Source organism: Crinia signifera, chromosome 5 (assembly GCF_055691185.1).
Source record: "Crinia signifera chromosome 5, ASM5569118v1, whole genome shotgun sequence".
NCBI classification, from domain to species: domain Eukaryota; kingdom Metazoa; phylum Chordata; class Amphibia; order Anura; family Myobatrachidae; genus Crinia; species Crinia signifera.
In genome coordinates, this window is record NC_139221.1 from 21,140,760 (window position 1) to 21,161,459 (window position 20,700).

General features: G+C 48.1%; 1 protein-coding gene across 1 annotated transcript in view; it reads right to left on the reverse strand.

The window, feature by feature from the left end:
- Positions 1-14,759, reverse strand: part of SNTB1 (syntrophin beta 1) — a 114,036-nt gene extending 99,277 nt beyond the window's left edge. The window contains exon 1 of the mRNA XM_083186747.1: positions 14,002-14,759. Coding sequence (XP_083042873.1) covers positions 14,002-14,497 — 496 coding nt within the window. The 5' untranslated portion in view covers positions 14,498-14,759. The remainder of the gene's footprint in view (positions 1-14,001) is intronic.
- Positions 14,760-20,700: the final 5,941 nt, after the last annotated feature.

The window sequence follows — 20,700 nt, forward strand, 5'->3', positions numbered from 1 at the left end:
CACATTATTTTTAAGGGTTTTTTTTTTTAACCACAATGGTTCTGTCCCATGCTCGCCTAGTAATAGTGTTCATTCTAGCACCTGCTATCTTTGAAAACCCATGCAGTACCTCTTCCCTGCCTGGGGTGTCGCTGTCTGCTGTAGTGCTTCTAGCACAGTGTGGTCTGTATATCAGCACTGATATGCCTACCAGACCTGTGCTAGAACCACCATAGCAGACAGCGACACCCCAGGCAGGGAAGTGGAACTGCAAGCATTTTCAAAGATAGCGGGTGCTAGAATGAACACTATAGTAATATCATTATATATCGCTCAGTAATATGTATGGAAGATGCGGTTCAGCAATATTACTATTGTATACAAACAATATAATGTACCAATGACTAGTAACAGGTATGGCGGACCCCTACACTTACTTTTCTAACCCTCCTCTCCACATGCACAAAAACAACCCTGGTACAAGGCGCCAGTAACTGTGCACCTGGTGCACTGCAGGTGGGGCAGATGTCACATGCAGAGAGAGTCAGATTAGGGTAAGGGGTTGTACAACTGAAATCTAAAGGCAGCGTAAAAATAAAACTGCCCAACATTTGCCGGCCACATGCAAAAGCAGCCAGTATTAACATGGGGACTTGCGACTTGCACATCCCCATGAGTGCTGTGAGCTACCCGATGGTGGGAGAGAGATACGATGCGGTGTCCTAGGATCGGATCATGGCTGCAGCAGGCGGAGTCTACTTGTAAATAGCAACTTCAACCGCACCTTAAATCAGAATCAGGATGTGTGTGTGTGTGTGTGTGTGTGTGCGTGTGCGTGTTTGCAATGACATACACTTCTAAGGGCAGCCAAAACAAACTTGAAAACCACACGTTGGAATTTCAATTCTTCAAACATGGATGAATGGATGTGCTCAGATAATATCTAGGAATCTTATTATGCGAGTTATTATGGGCCTTATTCTAGTTCACTCTTTCTGACAAATTCCTTCTTAGATGGACAAAACCATGTGCACTGTAGGTGGGGCAGATGTTACTTGTGCAGAGAGAATTAGATTTGCGTGGGGTTTTACTTCAAAGTATGAGCTATATTGCAGTGTAAAAATAAAGCAGCCAGTATTTTCCCTGCACAGAAACAAAATAACTCACCAAATCTAATTCTATCTGCACCTGTTACATCTGCCCCCCTGCAGTGCACATGGTTTTGTCCATCTAAGAAGGAATTGGTCAGAAAGAGTGAAAAAGAATAAGGCCCTATATGCCCTAAGGGGTATCAGTGGTAACTAATAATGTGACAAGTGTCACACAGGGGGATTGGCGGTAACTAATAATAATGTGCCCCAGAAAAGTATTGGGGGCAATTAATAATATTGTGAACAACTAGTGATTTCATGAATGAGGTCAGGAATGTAAAAATAATAGTCAAAATGAAAACGCTATGTGAGTGCCCGGGGAGAGCCGCACTGCCAGGGACTGTGACTCACAGGTGCTAATGAACTGGAGGCTGGGACACCAGTAGTATCTGTTCATTCACCTGTGAGCTGTATAATTTATCTTTATTGGGTGCACAAATCAAGGCCTCTCCACGCGCCACCCTCCCACTGGCATCTTACACAATACTCATATGAGGACTCAAATACAAATCCTCGTCTATGCTTATTGTATATTTTATAACACACTGGACCAGACGTATCAAGCTTTAAAAAGTGAGAAAGTGTAGAATGATGAACAACCAGCCCCTAACTGCCATTTAAAAGGTGGGTTTGAAAAATGACAGTCAGGAGCTGATTGGCTGGTTGTTTATCACTATCCACTTTATCACTTTTCGGAGTTTGATACATCTGTGATGGACCCAAACCCAACGGTTTCGTAGTTAATTGAGTTTTGGTAGAGTGCGCACGCGGCTAAGTCGAACCACAAATGAGCCGCAATGGTCAATGTATACGATTAATCAGATTCTAGCTGCCATCTCACAGGTTGCTACCAGTTACAGCCAGTGGCAGGGGGGAGCAGGATAACTCAAGACGCTAACTGCTTCTTCATATTCCTGGGAACCTACTGACACATTTACATCACCGGTGGGGATCAGAGGTGTGTATCACAGCTGCGGGCGGAGGGGGGGTATCTGCATGCCCGCCAGACTCCTGTGCCAGCTGGACAATAACAGTTGGGGGGAGGAGGGCAAATATAGCAGGGAGACCACTGATTGCTCTGCCTACGCTTGTGATAAGGGGTACATCGCTGAAGGTACAAAGATGATGGCCGAATCAGGGGCGGGCGCTGTTGTCATGTGACTTTTTAATCATTTATTTGAAATTGTTAAAAATAGTATTAAATAATTATTCAAAAGCAGATTCTTTTAATGTCGATGGAAAACTTTGCAAACCTCCAACTAGAAGAACAAATGGCAAATGGGAGCCCCGTCCGAATAGAGATCCATAACGGGATATACAGTACTACAAACATGCTGAATTGATATTTTAGAGGCTCCCTTCATTGTGCGGAGGTTCGGTCCCCTGCAGACTGCAGGTCACGTGACGTCGTGGCTTTTGTAGCGATGGCCGCCGTACGTCAGTGCAGAGGATAGATGTGTATACTGGAAACAGAATAATACTTACTAAACACACAAGTCATTATCTGTGTGACGACTGTAATAAGCAGAGTAGATATTCAGGTTATACTGCAAACAAACGGCTTGTTGCCCCGGGCGCACACGCAGCAAGGAGACAGCACACTAGTGCTGCATAGGAAATATTCATCTATGTCAGCCGTGCAAAGGAATTATATCACACAGTGCGGATGTGGTATATAACAGAGAGATAGCAACCTATCAATCAGGGCCAGATTTAACGCTCGGCGACCGGGACAGTCGCCTAAAGCCCAGCGGGTCCGAAGGCCGGGCCTAAGTAGGGTAGACTCAATGACCATACCCATGGACATCAGGTCCAGCTACAGCTAGCTGGGAAGGGATTGTGAGATCCCTCTCCGGCTGGGCTAGAAATTAGCGGGGGAAGCGCCGCCTTGAGAGAGAGTGTTACACTACGCAGACCGGCGTTTGATAAATTACAGTACTGCAGTGTCACCATACATTGTGCTACTGACGCAAACGGCGCATGAGTCCCGGTTGTTAACACGCGGAGATGCGGAGCAGGTTTTGGTGCAGGGTCTGTGGCTTTCGGTGAGCGTTCCAGGGAGGTAAGTGGCTGCTCGCAAAGACTTACAGCGGCTTCCATAGGAACAGGGATGGAGGGCGGCACCTGCTGTCAGACTGGTGCGAGTTTAGATGGTGCGACCGTTGTTGTATTTTAAGACGCACGAAAACGCACGGTTACAAGGTGCTGCAAGTGGGTGGCTGTGAAGTGTCAACATCTTGCTAGTGTTGACATTTATCCACTGCTGACCTTTTGTAGCTTACTATTCACCTTCAACCGTATGATCCATATCCACCGCCTCTACTCAAATCGTGAGCTTTCTTTTTAACACATTTTAATGAGGAACGCTCCATTGTAAGATTGATGGAGATTGGCCGGGAGGATCAGCAGCATACGCGACTGAAGATCCAAGGTCTAGACATGAGAACCAAGTCATTGTCTTCCATCCAATCCTGGCACACGCGGATGGGCCAGCTACTTCCTGCTGCCACCACCAAGCCAACCGCCGCAGAGGCGGCAAGCCGGACTGTACACAAAAGTTCACATCGACTCTCCTAAAAGACTTTCAGGAGGATATGTACTAAGCCTTGAGGAATGATAAAGTGGAGAGAGACAAAGTGCCAGCCAATCAGCTTCTAACTGTCATTGTACACACAGTGGGGCAGTGGTACTAAGCCCTGGGGGGGACAAAAGTATCATCCCCCAACTGTAATTTTTCAAACACAACCTGTGACGTGGCCCTAAGGAGCAGATAGGCTGGCACTTTATCTCCACTCACTTTATATCTCTCCACGGTTTAGTACATCTGCCTCCTATGTTTGAAAAATGACAGTTAGGATTTGATTGGTCAGTACTTTATCTCTCTCTCTCCAATGTCTGATACGTCTCACCACCAGTCAGCAGTGTCACCAATATATAAAGGGTTACAGGTTATGCAGCGGAGATCTACATCAGGTGCAAGGTATCAGCGGTACGTCACTTTTACATCATGTTATGGAACAGGGCTGGTCCGCGAGGCAGAACAAAGGCCCTTATTCTGGTTCACTCGCAAAGGCAAATTCCTTCTCAAATGGACAAAATCATGTGCACTGCAGGTGGGGCAGATGTAACTTGTGCACAGAGAGTTAGATTTGGGTGGGGTTTTACTTCAAAGTGAGATCTATATTGCAGTGTAAAATACAACAGCCAGTATTTACCCTGCACAGAAACAAAATAACTCACCCAAATCTAACTCTCTCTGCACATGTTACATCTGCCCCACCTGCAGTGCACATGGTTTTGTCCATTTGACAAGGAATTTGCCTTTGCGAGTGAACCAGAATAAGGGCTAAAGAATAATCCTGTCAGAAAGAGCTCCGTTTCTGCTCCGCTGAGCCCCTCACTGGCAGCACAATGAGGAGTCGGTGGATGGAGAGCCGGGACGGCCTGGCAGGCTATGACATGATATAAAGAGACAGGGCGACGGCGTACAAAGTCCCATTCACAATGCCGAGGGAAGAGGATGCTCAGCATTCCTATTCATCACCGGCCGGCTCCACAGCTTATAAACGGCACCGTGCAAGCAGGGACACGCCGGCGTGCCTGAGACCTGCACCGCACACGCTGTACTCCGTACTGCATAAACACGCAATATCACATGCAATCCCTTGATTTTATCGATGAAAGCTGCATTGCGTCGTCTCCTGGTGCAAGTGCACCAAGAAATCAGTTAGTGGAATGTATGACATCATTATTATATTTGATTTCATTCGTGTCTGTATTTAATGTGACTTTACTATTAACACTATCCAGACATGGGGTACGAGATGCACTGTCCTCACAAATGCGGCCAAACTTCAGGAAATGCTGCTTCGTAGACTTGACTGCCTTCCCCGTATGCACTGTTCCCGCCTATGGCTTCTTACCACAGACTTCAAGGAGAGGGACCAGTAGGATCCCTCCCAGGGGTCCCCCTGGAAGTCCTTTAAGGTTTCGATTGCAAATCTTCATGAATATGGGGTTAATAAATGCTGCTGCTTTGCATGCCATCAGTGGAGGGACGTGTCGCACTGAAACTGCGATGCTTGATGCATGCCACCCCCTAACTGCCATGATACTGACTGTTTAAAAAGAATAACAGTTAGGAGCAATGTAAGGGGGGGGATCTGTCGCTGACAAAGGAGCGAGACCCGTTATTAATGCATTGGGTGGAGGGACTCAATCTAATATCAAAAAGCATAACAAAAACTTCCAGGGTAACAATAAGTTCTGAATTGGAAGAAACTTTGGTCATTACACACTGAGCGGTTATTTGTCCATTTTAGCGATTTTCCCTGGGGTGGATGGCTGTCCAAAGCGAACCGCTATGGAAAGCTGTCCACTCCGCCGCTCATCTGCTGGTAATACCAGCAGATGAGCGGCCAGACCAGCGATGATGCGGGATCTGCTCTCACCGCTGCCCAGTACATGCTGGGCGACTTTCCAGCTGAAAGCAGCACAGACCAGTAAACTGAGGGGCTTACAGCTCAAAGTTGCCCAGTGTGTATGGCCCTTTAAGTTTGTCAGTATGAGCCTTACATATTAGTATGATGCACCCCTTGGACTATGTACATAGGGACTAATTCTCAAATGATCGGACGGGACTCGGAACGTTCATTGCGGGGATGGAGGGCCGCGAACGGCGCTGAACCGTGGGAACGCAGGCACATAGAATGCATTTGCACAAACACTCTGTACTGCTGTGGAAGTTTGTCAGTAACAATGGGGAGATGTATCGAAGCTTGGAGAAAGAATACAGCCAGCCATCTCCTAACTGTGACTTTTCAAACACTGCCTGTAACATGACAGTTAGGGGCTGGTTGGCTGGGACATTGTTTCTCTCCACTTTATCACTCTATAAGAAATGGACAACATCTCCACTTGTCCCCTCTAGTAGGTTTGATACATCTCCCCCACAGTTACATCATCCCCACCCCTGGTGCTTTCCCTCACCTCCCACACTCCTCTCATCTTCTATTGCAATCTCCAGACACGGGTGTGAATAATTTCCCTATAACCCTTCCTACCTGGCCGGCTCATTCACTGGTTTCCCAATACCAAGTGTATAATTCCAATTCATCCTTCTCCTTGCCCTGACATGAAGCCGCTGTCACCTTCCTTTACCAGCCGTGACTTCCTTTCATTCCACCCACAAAGAAAGATCACCCCCTGAAAGTACCAGCAATGCCCCAATCTATTGCAGGCTTGGGTGTGATTCTGCCCTGAGGTGCCCACTGCCTGCGTCTCTGCTCCCTGTACCCCCACTGCCTCCAGTACTTTATATACATGTACCAGCAGTGCTCGCTATATATGTGCAGCGATGATGTATATTACACAATGCTTGGCATTGGAGGCTTCCTGTGTATCTTCTATTACCATGTGCTCTGATGAAGACGCCAGCGCATCCTAGTAAGGCTGGTATTTCAGTGGGTGATCAGACATGAGAAGTATGTGCAGCGGGGGCTCCGGGTGGTTCCTTACTACACCACTGGTAGAACCACCAACAGCTGTCCCGTGACAAATGGAGTTCCCCTCGGTGTAACTATTACAGATACATCTGACTCAATGGGACAAATTCTTCCTAATAAGGCAAATACTGTAACACTATAAAGCATCAAATAATGCACAAACTGTACACCAGCGATGCTGCATTCTATGGGACAACGGTCAAAGCACTCGGGACCACGGAACGGAAATCCCTGCGGAACACACCCGTATACCTGATGTTTATTATCTGCCAAACTGCTATTGCTGAACTACAACTCCCAGCATGCAGAGTTCTGTCCTCGGGTCAGCTTATAAGAATGATAGTTATTAGAGAACTACTGTATAACTCCTGTAGGCAGATTCCTGGCTCGCCTATTGAGTACAATATTCTGGAAAGCTATTACTGAACTACAACTCCCAGCATGCCGACTCCTGTCCTTAGACCAGCTTATGAAAATTATATGGGCGCTGTCTAGGAAACATTTATTAGAGCACTATAACCCCCAGAATGCTCAGATTGCTGAATCCTGGGTAACCTAATGAGTATGATATTAGTATTGTCTAGAAGTAATGACTGAACTACAACTCCCAGCATGCTCCAATTGCCTAGTCGGTGAGTCACCTTATAAATATGATATAATACCTGGCAAAGGTTGGTTAACTACAACTCCCAGCATGATCATACTGTTAAGCCTTTAGGTCATATGTATTAGACACTGGCTACGTTAAAGGAAGTTCTGGCTGTTGGCTGTACTACAAATCCAAATACACGTCCGAGGCTGGCAGGGCATGCTGGGATTTGTAGTTCCACAACAGCTGGAGAGAGATGCAGGTTTCTCAGATAGCAGAGTATGGTAGCAGCCACTTTTTACTTACCCCTGGATTACAACAGCAGGGAAGTAACAGTTACACCCTACCTTATTTTAGGTTCTGACTGGGGGTGAAACATTGGCGTCAATTCTATTCTCCATGCTGTTAATAGCTAAGCAGCGCTAAGCTAAGCTGGTGAATGCCGGCACTCGCGGGTGTTTAGTCGCGAGTACCGTAATTTCCGACTTAAGTGCCCCGCGGCGATGCTGTTTGCATCACACTAGGGCTGGAAACAGCATTATCGCCCTGTTTTGTCAGATCTCTGCTCGCACCTCAGGACCGGTGTGAGCAGAAAGCCACTAGGAGGCGTTAGCAGCGAGAACTCCCGGTGCTATTAAAAGCGCAGATAATCAAATTTACCCCACTGAATTAAAAAAACAAAAACACAAAAACGCTCCATGTCAATGACCACAGGCTGTATTTCAGCAGAGGGATAGAGACCAAACTGTGCTAGAACACCACAGCAGAGCGCGACGCCCCATACAGGAAAGGTGAACTGCATAGATTTTGAAAGGTGCAGGGTGATCGAATGAAAACTGATTACTCGTACAGGTTTGGGAAGGTGAGGGGGGGTATTTATTTTACCAGGGTCAAAATCCCACACTTTAAAAAAATAAAAAATTAATTTCAAAATATGTGAGAATAAAACACGGTAAGAACACAGAACGCTTTTTATATACTTTTTCCACAGATCTCCGGAGTTAGTGAAATAAAGTTCTTATCGAAATGGTTTCTTTATCCCCGCTCACCGCCCCTATAAGCAGCACACAAATACTAATGCGGTTTGTTTCCAGCAGAACAAATGCTGGTTATAAATAACACATAATTAATAACAGGTGCCCGGGCACACACACCAACACAGAGCCAGCAGCCTGGGATACGCTTCCTATGTCCACAGCTGCAGACGGTGTTGTGAACGGGATCCCTTTCACTCAAGTGCTTCCACCAATGGATCTAACACCGCCCTCAGACATCCAGATGCAGAAGAGGTCCTGATTTTCGGAGTTGAAGTGGAGAGATAAAGTACAAACCAATCAGCTGTCATATTTTAAACACAGCCTGTAACATGGCAGTTAGGAGCTGCTTGTCTGCTACTTCATTATTCTCCAAAGCTTAGGACATCTCCGCCAGGATCTGTATAAAAGTAATGTACTAAGTACAAGTCTCAGCACAAATGTCACACCTAATGTAATCTCCTACTTAGGGGCAGATTCAATTAGATGTGGTATTTACAGGGAAATGTTGAATTCAATTATTAGGCAATGTCCCCCTGCTGTAAACCTGCGGCCAACGCACACTAACCCAGACATTCTGGGTTAAGTGATCACAATCTATGGGTGTCCCCAAGCGGTAAGCCCCAAAGGGGGCAGATTCATCCTACCAGCTGCTGAGGCTGCCAGGAAAGGTCCACGTTACCATAAAGGTGTCCATACACTGAGCTGATTCTGACGAATTGGCCCGTGAAGTCAGCCCAAATCGGCTTCGTTTGATGTCCCCTCAGATCCGATGCACAGTCCCGTGCGCATCAGACGAGAACCGGTGGTTGGACCTAGTGGCCGTCCGACCATCCGACTTGGGACCTCCTTCCCCATGCAGCGGGCAGCAGGGTCCGGCCAGCTGGTGGTGGTGATGGCAGGGGGTGGGCAGAGGGGTCCGTCCGAGCAGCGGCTGGAGCTTATAGCGGCATGTTGCCGGGCGGCGGGATGCGGCTGCTAAATATTTTGAAAGGACTAGCCGGACTTGATTGGCAAATGGCAAATCAAGTGCCAGATGGCATGTGAGCCTCCCGGGGAGCTGCTGGGGGGCTCTGGGCAAACTGGTCAGACTTGCCCTTAGGACAAATCGACCCAGTGTATGTGGGCCCTAAGTACGACCTCTGGCACTTAATTGAATAAATCCTGTGGCTAATGGAATGGAATCTTCCTCTTAGAGGTAATTTAATAAAGCTTCTACAAATGAAAAGAAGTGATGTTTCCCATAGCAACCAAACAGAGTATGTCTATCATTTCCTAGAAAACATACGATAGATTGGTTGCTATGGGAAAAAACACCTTCATTTTTAAAAGCTTTAGTAATTGTACCTGGTAGTACCTCTGGACTGATAAAGTCAAAACCTTGGGAACCTAAATCCCACAGAAACGAGCTCTCAATGCTGCTAACGGCTCCCCACAATGGGGCAGATGTATTAAGCCTGAAAAAGCGAGAATGCGAGGGCGATAAACGTCCAGACAATTAGCTCCTAACTGTCCCGCTATAGGTTGTGTTTGAAAAATGGCAGCTAGGGGCTGATTAGCTGGACATTATCACCCTCGCATTTATAATTATATGTTTAATACAAACGTATTATGACTTCTGATTTTTAGGACCAACTGGTTGTGAGACTTTTCGTTATGTCAGGATCTTGTCAAGCTGCAGACACAAGAAACTAAGAGCCAAGATGGCGGGCATGGGTATCATGGTGAGAGTACAGTCGTATTTTAATATTTTACTTAAAGAGAGATGGCAGCCATCTGCGGACCAAACACACAGTGATGGGTAACGGAGCATCTGTGCCAGCCTGGCACTGCCAAGGTATTAATAACCCATCAGGACCGTGTATATTGCTCAGTACACATGTTCAACATGCACAATATCGACATAGACAAAAGGTGAGCATAAACATAAGGATGACATGCCTGTGGTCAACACATGAAAGTGTCGACATGAGTTTTTCACTATTTTTTGGGACTTTTGAATACTTTACAATCCATGCAGACCCTAATATGGAATGATAAGATGAGCCGAGCATAGGGATAGTGGACTGAGGCACCTGAGCGGAAGCATGGCGAGAAGAAGCGGCATACTTATAAGAGGGCCGCGTGCGCAGGGGTTGACATTTACAACAAAAAACGTGAAAACTCATGTGGACATTTTTCCCAGTGTCGACCTTGTGCCTGAAGCCCTTTTGGAATCCACCTAGACACAATCAAACTAATTACAGCTACGTCCTACCACACAGATTTCTGGGGCACCTGGACTGCAGGTAAGAGTGTCAAAAAATAATGTCTCTCTCGCTCACACACAATCCTTCCATACTCATACATCATTCACACTGCACCTCGGCCCCGGGTTATTGCCGGGTTGATGACGTACCAACCCGGGCCGAGGTGCAGTGTGGAAGCACCAAAAATGATAACTCTGGCCGAGCAACCTGGCAATTCATCTTGCCGGCTCCGCCTCCTCCTCCCTGCACCCGGAAGTGGAAGTACGGGGCTAGGGAGGCGGAGGTCACTGGTCCGGGCAGTACAGCAGGAGGCTGCCTGGACACAAGTGAGGTGGGGAGCCGCAGGGGTCAGTGCGGGGCAGCAGAGGTCGCGATAAGAAGCCCATAGGCTTCTATGGGATATCGCCAGTGTTGCGGTAACCTTGCAATTGGGTTTTAGATCATACCAAGATGCGGTAAAACCCCAATAATGGGGTTTTTACTGCATTTTTGCGTTAGTGCATCCCGCCCACGGTGTTGTATACATTATGGTCTTGTTTTGTTAATGACAATAAAGCTCTGTGAAGTGATATAACCTCAGCGCACAGAATACAGGTACAGTATTTGGTGGAGTTAGGAACCTGAAGTGATAATGGACAAGGCAATTACAGCAACAAATACCAATTGTAATTATACATTTGCTACACTGTAAATCTTTATTTCCAATGTTGATCGGCAAACAAGGAGGTGACTACTCCAATAACTTCCCAAATGCTTCCTCACACCCATAGATGGGTGCAGGACAGTTACCCGTCAGTGATTACCCCCCTAACAGACTGATCCGATGTACAATGTCCCCACAATCTGCTCTGTCACCAGTATAATTACCACAATGTACACACATGTCATAGGACGATAGTGTCAGGATCTCCATTACTGTGTCCTGTATCATACCGCACAGCACCCTACAGGGGGACACACCACGGAATTGCTGTTTCCTGATGGTGGAAGAGGAAGCAGATGTGACAGCAGCGTGTACTGATAATGTGACCGCCTGCAGGAGCAGCTGCTGCGGAACATCTTTAATGTAGAAGTGTCATTCTGCGGACAAACAGTAAATACTAATACCCCTTTTAGACATACTACCCGGGATTTTGGCCAGGTTTACCCGGGATTTTCAACCCAGGTCACTCCCGGGATTTTAGTAACAGACCCCCTTTCACACTACACCTCAAATCCAGGAAAACCCGGGTATACCCCTTTCAAACATAAGCTAGGATTTTCAAGCATTTCAGTGTTTCATCATTCAAATGGGACACGACCCAGCAGCAAAAAAAAAAAGCAACATCACATGTTTAAAACTGAAAAACCCGGGTAAACCCATTCAGACATAAGCCGGGTATTATACCCGGGAGTTAAATACCGGGAAAAACCCTGGTCAATTGCAGGTGGAGAGTATACGGGAGTGAAATCCCGGGTATACCCTTTCAGACATACGCTAGTCCCGGGTTTGGGCGCATTCATGTGAAAACACCCGGGATTTTCGTGTATGTCTGAAAGGCTTATAAGTGACACTAGTACAGTAGCATCTGCAATATTGGGGACCCTGCACAATGGAAGACCCCAATAAATAAGATTCCACCGTACAGGAGTCTGAGTTATGGGAGACTTTGTAGCATAAGCGGTCCCAGGTACAGGTGTGACACCCCAATACAGGAGACTATGCAGTACAGGGGACCCCCAACTCAGGAGGCTCAAGAGTAATGGAGACCTTAGTACATGAAACTATATATTATAGGAGAGTGCAGTACAGGGGACACCCCAATACAGGAGATCCTGCAGTACAGGGGACACCCCAATACAGGAGACCCATGTCCTACAGAAGATGTAGCATTATAGGTGACTCTGCAGTACAGTACAGGTAACTGTACAGCACAGGAGACCCCGCAGTACAGGTAACTCTACAGCACAGGAGACCTCACAGAACAAGTAATTCTACAGCACAGGAGATCACACAGTACAGGTAACTCTACAGCACAGGAGATCCCACAGTACAGGTACAGTAACTCTACAGCACAGGAGATCCCACAGTACAGGTACAGTAACTCTACAATACAAGAGACCCCGCAGTACAGGAGACCCCGCAGTACAGGTAACTCTACAGCACAGGAGACCCTGCAGTACAGGTAACTCTACAGCACAAGAGACCCTGCAGTACACTTCACCACACAAGTAACTGCAATACAGGAGACCCCACAGTACAGGAAGAACCCAGAATAGGAGATCCTGTAGTACAGGTTACCCAACAGAACGAGTAACTCTACAGTACAGGAGATGCCGCAATACAGGTAACTCTACAGTACAGGTTACCCCACAGTACAGGTGACCCCGCTGTACAGGTAACTGTGCTGTATAGGTGACCCCGCAGTACATGTAACTCTTCAGTACAGGTTACCCCGCAGTACAGGAGACACCACAGTACATGTAACTCTTCAGTTCAGGTTACCCCGCAGTACAGGAGACACCACAGTACAAATAACTCTACAGTACAGTAGATGCCGCAATACAGGTAACTCTACAGTACAGGTTACCCCACAGTACAGGTGACCCCACTGTACAGGTAACTGTGCTGTATAGGTGACCCCGCAGTACATGTAACTCTTCAGTACAGGTTACCCCGCAGTACAGGAGACACCACAGTACAAATAACTCTACAGTACACGTGCCCCGCAGTACAGGTACCTCTACATTACAGGTAACCCCGTAGTACCAGTAACTCTACAGTACAGGTTACCCCACAGTACAAATAATTCTACAGTAGAGGTGACCCCGCAGTACAGGTACCTCTACATTACAGGTAACTCTACAGTACCGGTAACTCTACAGTACAGGTAACTCTGCAGTACCGGTAACTCTACAGTACAGGTGACCCCGCAGTACAGGTACCTCTACATTACAGGTAACTCTGCAGTACCGGTAACTCTACAGTACAGGTAACTCTGCAGTACAGGTAACTCTGCAGTACCGGTAACCCTACAGTACAGGTGACCCCGCAGTACAGGTACCTCTACATTACAGGTAACTCTGCAGTACCGGTAACTCTACAGTACAGGTGACCCCGCAGTACAGGTAACTCTGCAGTACCGGTAACTCTACAGTACAGGTGACCCCGCAGTACAGGTAACTCTACAGTACAGGTGACCCCGCAGTACAGGTAACTCTGCAGTACCGGTAACTCTACAGTACAGGTGACCCCGCAGTACAGGTAACTCTACAGTACAAGTGACCCCGCAGTACAGGTAACTCTACAGTACACGTGACCCCGCAGTACAGGTAACTCTACATTACAGGTAACTCTGCAGTACAGGTAACCCCGCAGTACAGGTAACTCTACAGTACAGGTGACCCCACCGTACAGGTGACCCCGCAGTACAGGTAACTCTGCAGTACAGGTGACCCCGCCGTACAGGTGACCCCCAGGACTTGCCCACAGCACCCCCAGCATGCTGCACTCACCCTCCAGTGTCACCTCCTTGCCAGCCCTCTTCAGCGCCTGCACCGCCTCATCATGGGTGGCATCCCTCAGGTCCATGCCATTGACAGACAGGATGGCATCCCCCACATACAGGCTCTGGGTCTGGTCCGCCGCCAGCCCCTTGAAGATCTTGCTGATCAGGATGGGCATCTTGTTCTCCTTGCCCCCCTTGATGCTGATGCCCAGCCCCCCCAGCTCCTGCTTCACCACCCGCACCGCCCTCTTCTTACTGCCGATGGCTTCGGGCACCTGCTCCGGCAGCTCGGTGAGGGCAGACCGGACCCCCTTGGGGCTGCCGGGCTCCAGCTCGGTGGGACCCCGGTAGGAGCCGTTGGTCATGCCGCTGCCGGCGCCCTCCTCCCCGCTCAGCACCAGGGAGTCCTCCCATAAGTTGGCGGAAACTTTGTGCCAGCGCTCCCGCACCAGCACCTCCAGCCAGCCGGCCCTCTGCGCCCGGGCGCCCGCCGCTACCGCCATCCCTGGGGCATGCCCGCAGCCAGCCAGCCAGGACTGCACCCGGGGACTCCGTGCAACTCGGAAATAGCCTCAGTGCCAACTATTCGCTCTCTCCCTCCTGATCCCCCGCGGGGTGGGGCTGGGAGACCCGGGGAGAGCAGGAGGGGTACATAGTAACCTGAGTGCGGGGGCAGGGGGTGTGCGGGGGGCAGTCATACAATGCAGCCCGGTGCGGGGGGTGCAGGGTGCCCGGGGGACGTGCTTTTGCTGCTTCTGCTGCCCCGGTGGCGTACGGACTGCGTCGGGACAGCGACATCTTGTGGTCATTTTTGAGAATGTAGCTTTGTAACAGATTCAATGATCTGTCAACAGGAAAAAAAAGTTTTAGTTTTTTTTTTTTTTTTCTTCAAATATCTTTCAAACACTATTTTATTTCCTAAAAAATTGTGTGTGTGTGGGTCATTGGGTCGACCCAATTTAGGTCTACATGCATTGGGTCAACCAGTGAAAGTTGACAGGGCTTAGGCCGACACCTGAAATATGTTGACATGGCTACAGGTCAACAGCGTCGGAATGTCGATACAAGCATTAGGTCAGAATGAGAAGGTCGACAGGCAAAAGATCGACATGAGTTTTTCACGTTTTATTTACCCAAATGTCAACATGGATTGATTGATTCATTATCGCTCATTGGTTACTGCAGAGCAGGGGCGTGGCTAGGGGTGGGAAAACCCATCTCCTGCCTTGGATACTAAATGACCATATTAACATAATGTCGTCATTCATCATGTCAACACTGTCAAATTTCAATATTGATAATGCTGGCATTCATCATGTAGACAATGAGGAAATATTGAGATGTTAACCCAAAGGACACTATGGGTGGTATTGCCGCAGCAGTATCGGATGCCAGAAGCAGGGACCATAGGGCAGCTATGGCAGAACTTTATTGTCGATACGTGTGACTACACTGTTGACTGGTCATGAGTGCATGAAAAATAATAACGGAAAAAGAAGACGTCTCCCATTGCTGTGGGAAGAACCACATTGCCCCATTTTTTGTTCCGTCTGCAGTGTCTCATCAGCGTCTCCTCGTGCCTGGCCAGGTACCTGCGCTGCCCTCAGTGAGATGGATTAACCCGCACTGCCCTCAGTCAGATGGATAAACCCGCACTGCCCTCACCCACATCAGCATTTAGCTGCCTCTCGCTGACATGGGGCATTAATCCTACAGACGTTAGCCTCAGAGGGAACCCCGGAGACAGTACACAGATAGCAGCTAGACAGAGGGACCCGATTCCTGACCGAACACTACGCCGTACTTCTTCGGAAGAGCATTCTCGTCTGCGTACATTAAGAATAAATAGCGCAATAAGATTTTCCAACATCCCTATTTCCAAGTGATCACTGGGAGTTAGGGTCGGGCACTGCCTCAGTTGTTACAGGACCCACTTGCAGGGCCGGCGCCACCACTAGGCAGCTCTAGGCATTTGCCTAGGGCGCCGGCAACTGGAGGGCGGCACTTGGGACGGAGCAGGTCACAGTGCACCCCCCTTCCCACCCTGGACCCAGGTGAGGTGAGCTGCAGTAGCGCCCGCACCCTCAGCACTACCCCACCCCTACCGTACAGCAGGTGAGCGGTGGTTATGACCGGCGGCTTTGTGCAGGAACTCTCCCTGGCGGTGATTGACAGCGGGGGCTCAGGAAGCGCTGCTGTGCTATGATGGTGCCATCGGACACACAGCGCGTGGGGACACTGAACTTGCGCAGTCTCACTATCAGCACAAGCACCATCATAGCAGAGCAGCGCTTCCTGAGCCCCCGCTGTCAATTGCCGCCCAGGAGAATCTCCCCCCCTGGAGTGACCCGGCAGCGGCGGTGCACGCATCACCCCCCCCCCCCCCCAGCCGGTGAGCGGCGGGTGGGGGGCGGGTTAGTGTCGGAGCGCTCCCCCCCCCCGCCTGGGGCGTTGTGGTCACTAGCACCGGCCCTGCCCACTTGTGTTTATAACATAACGTTCTACAGAGGACGCCGTGATTCCCTGTTGGCTTGTAGCTGTATCAGAGTAAAGATGCATTCGTGTGTGTGTGTGTGTGTGAGCGTGTGTCATACTTGCCTACTTTTGAAAACTAGTTTCAGGGAGATTATATTTGGTAGTAGAATTTTGCACAGCGCCCCATTGAGGGGGCATGTCATGCTCCACCCAAAGGGCGTGTCTAGTTCCATATATGGAGAGATTGTGAAAAGAGATTGTGAACGTGGCACCTAGAAGCGTGGGTGTGTAATTTAAAATGAATTGTATCCAAATGTAGATGAACCCCAAAGCAGTTAGTAAGAGATACTATACCTGGTAATGTGCTGGGAAATGGTGCTGATGATTCAATGTAAATGTATCTGTCTCTCATTCCTTTTCCCCCAAAAAATGTAACAGTGTAATGTGGGCTAGGTGAAATGAGGGAGATTGCTAGACTAATGAGGGAGAGAGGGAGATTGCTGCTATGTCATGTCAGGGAGTCTCCTGCAGAATGCAGGAGGGGAGGTAACTATGATGTAACAGTGTAATGTGGGCTAGGTGACATGAGGGAGATTGCTAGACTAATGAGGGAGAGAGGGAGATTGCTGCTATGTCAGGGAGTCTCCTGCAGGAGGGGAGGTAACTATGATGTAACAGTGTAATGTGGGCTAGATGACATGAGGGAGATTGCTAGACTAATGAGGGAGAGAGGGAGATTGCTGCTATTTCAGGGAGTCTCCTGCAGAATGTGTATAAGGACACTAATAATGTGTGGCATAATGTGTATAAGGACACTACTGATGTGTGGCATAATGTGTATAAGGACACTACTGATGTGTGGCATAATGTGTATAAGGACACTACTGATGTGTGGCATAATGTGTATAAGGACACTACTGATGTGTGGAATAATGTGTATAAGGACACTACTGATGTGTGGCATAATGTGTATAAGGGCACTACTGATGGGTGGCATAATGTGTATAAGGGCACTACTGATGTGTGGCATAATGTGTATAAGGACACTACTGATGTGTGGCATAATGTGTAAAGGGCACTACTGATGTGTGGCATAATGTGTATAAGGACACTACTGATGTGTGGCATAATGTGTATAAGGACACTACTGATGTGTGGCATAATGTGTATAAGGACACTACTGATGTGTGGCATAATGTGTATAAGGGCACTACTGATGTGTGGCATAATGTGTATAAGGGCACTACTGATGTGTGGCATAATGTGTATAAGGGCACTACTGATGTGTGGCATAATGTGTATAAGGGCACTACTGATGTGTGGCATAATGTATAGTGTAAGAGCAATTACTCTGTGTCATAAGGTGTATAAGGTGCACTACTACTATGTGGCAATATGTTTATAAGGGTCATTGCTACTTTATGCCACAAGTTCATATTATGCTACACTGTAGTGCCTCCATTTGATATTGTGCCAGATTATAGTGACCCAGTTCTTATTATGTAACATTATAGTGTACTTGTTTCCTAGCACGGCGCCCCCGATTTTCATCGTAGTGCATCTTATACAATCTTATACGCGTCCTCCGACCATTTCATACCACCACTATCCACATCAGCGTGGAGTTGACTTTAGATAGTGTGGCGAGCACAGCGAGCCACCGAGCCTGAAGCGTGGCGAGCGGACACGGATTACTTTACATGTATTCCACGTCCCCTTGCGGGGCTTGCTGCGCTCCCCACGGCTCGGGCTCGGTGGCTCGCTGCGCTTGCCACACTATCTAAAATCAACTCCACGCCGACGTGGATAGTGGGGTATGAAAAGGTTGGAGGACGCGTACCGCTCGCCACGCTTCAGGTTGGCGTTGATAGTGGGGGTGGCGTTGACAATGGGGGTGCATTTAACATTGTTAGCACCCATCACATCAGAGTGCTTGTACAATTAAAAATCGCATTGCATGCCATTTGCTGGCATGCAATGCTATGCGATATTTCATTGTACAAGCACTCCTGTTAATTTAATATCGTATCGCATCGCACGCATCGCACACCACTAAGTACGGTATGCGATGGGCGCCGTGCTAGGAAACAAGAACCCATTATAGTGCCCTCCACATTACAATGAGCAGGTCAGGTTCTGATACATTACAGTGCCCTCCAGCTCGTTACAGTGCACCCTTCCTATTATAACCTCCACTACATCCACCTCTCACTGACACTGTAATATCACACAACTCAGGCTCTGCCGTGGATCAGACACAATTGCTTAGCAGGCAAATCTGGAAATTTGGTTTTCATCTGTTTAACCAGGCCCCCTACGCTACTGGGCCCCATAGCAATGGTTCCCCTTGCACCTTCTATAGCTTCCCTACACTTTCTCCATGCAAGTCACGTACAAGTGATAACACTGTAATACACTATGTACAGTTTTCTGTCCCTTTAAGAAACATATATTCCATATAAATGAAGATATACATATAAGTGTATTGAAGTACAGAATCTCGGAATACACTGTCCATTGTTCTGTCTGTATTGTTCTTCCTGGCAGGCGTTCCGGATATCTGACGCGTTCCGCAGCAGACGCACATGATAACCCGGCTTTCCTGCTGACTGGAAGTAATTGCATTTTTAAAATAACTTTTCATAGCGAGATTGGATATTATCCGCAGAGAGCGACGTCATCCGATGGGCTGGAAGCATCTAAATTCCATTTTTTACATATCAAATATGTTGGCAACAGTTCCTCAATAAAGAATGTAATATACGGTGACCGCAAAACTCATTTCTGTGGCTTATTTCAAGTTGGCGTGTTCAGAAAGTATTGGGGGCAGCAATATGGCCAGAGTCAGGGTTTTACTGACGACTTACTGACATAATCCCCCTGTAATAGCTGGACCTTCCCCAACCGTAACACAGTATCCAGTGCTTCCTTATTCTCTTCTATAGCTGGCATAGACCAAGCCCTTTATTCAGCGCCTGATTAACCAATAGGCTGCAGGCTAGGGCACCAGGACTGGTGTACTCCTGGGGTACTCTGGGGGAGTAAAGTTCTAAAGGTGAATGTACCAATGTAACACACTGATGGAACCATTACTTTATGTACATTGTGCCAGATGGTTTCCCTACATCGATGGAACAGCCCCTGACACCCACGAAACCCCGCCCAGTGTTTTGATTGGCCCACAGGCCAATCAATAAAACACAATGGATGACCATCGATATGTAAAAATATCGATGGTCAGCCATTGCATAGTTTAGCACTATCGATGGCCAGTTGCAGAATTGCCATCGATGGCAACCATCGATGGCAATGATGGCATCCCTAATACAGATGCCGTAGATCACCAAATTCTCCTTCAGAAGGCTAATTAGTGCTCCAGACCCATTTGTCTTAATAGGGACTAGTCTGACCCCCTATACCAAACTCCAAAAAAGTTTAACTTTTTGGGAGTCGCGCCACCCCATTGGTTAAGATACCCATGGAGGCATTTTCGGAGGAAGCTTCACATGCAGTGTACACGCTTAAGAACATGGAGGGGGCAGGAGGAACACACAGGCACAGCACATAGATTCCCACGTGTACACGGATCCCAGCCTCCCGAAGCCGCAACTCCCTGGCAGTCCATCACAGCAGTGGCAAAAACGACAGAGGGCTTTCCGGCACAGTCGATGGTGGGGTCTGACACTGCCGGCACTGGTTACAGCGGGTATCAGCTGTAGAAGCCAGGGACGTAAAGCCTCTCTGTCTAGGCCCGAAAATCCTGTCCTGGCCCTCTGATGGCGGCCCTGTTGTGGAATTCCATCATTGGAAGTCTGAGGATTTGATTCAGAGATTTGTTCATCAAATGATGCAAAAGGGATGTAATAATATTATATTGTAACTAGTAACATGCATGAAGCAAATGCTTCGAAAGCTAGTCTGCTACCTAGTGATTGCCTATGTGTTTGTTTGTGTGAGAGAGAAAGAGATGTAGTTTGACTCACTGACAACAGATGGCAGAGTTTCTGAGACACACAAATGGACACTAGACATTTCAGCCTGTTCCCTGTCGCCCTCTCTCTCCGGCTATCAGCGGCGGGGGGAGGATTTGGGGGGGGGGGGTCTTAATGACGCATGGTGCTGCTGTCGCTGCTGCCTGTCAGACTGACATGACAGACGCCTCCTCCACCGCTGGCACACGCCTCGTTACAGCCCTGATCAGATGTGATACATCGCGGGCGCTAAAAAGCAC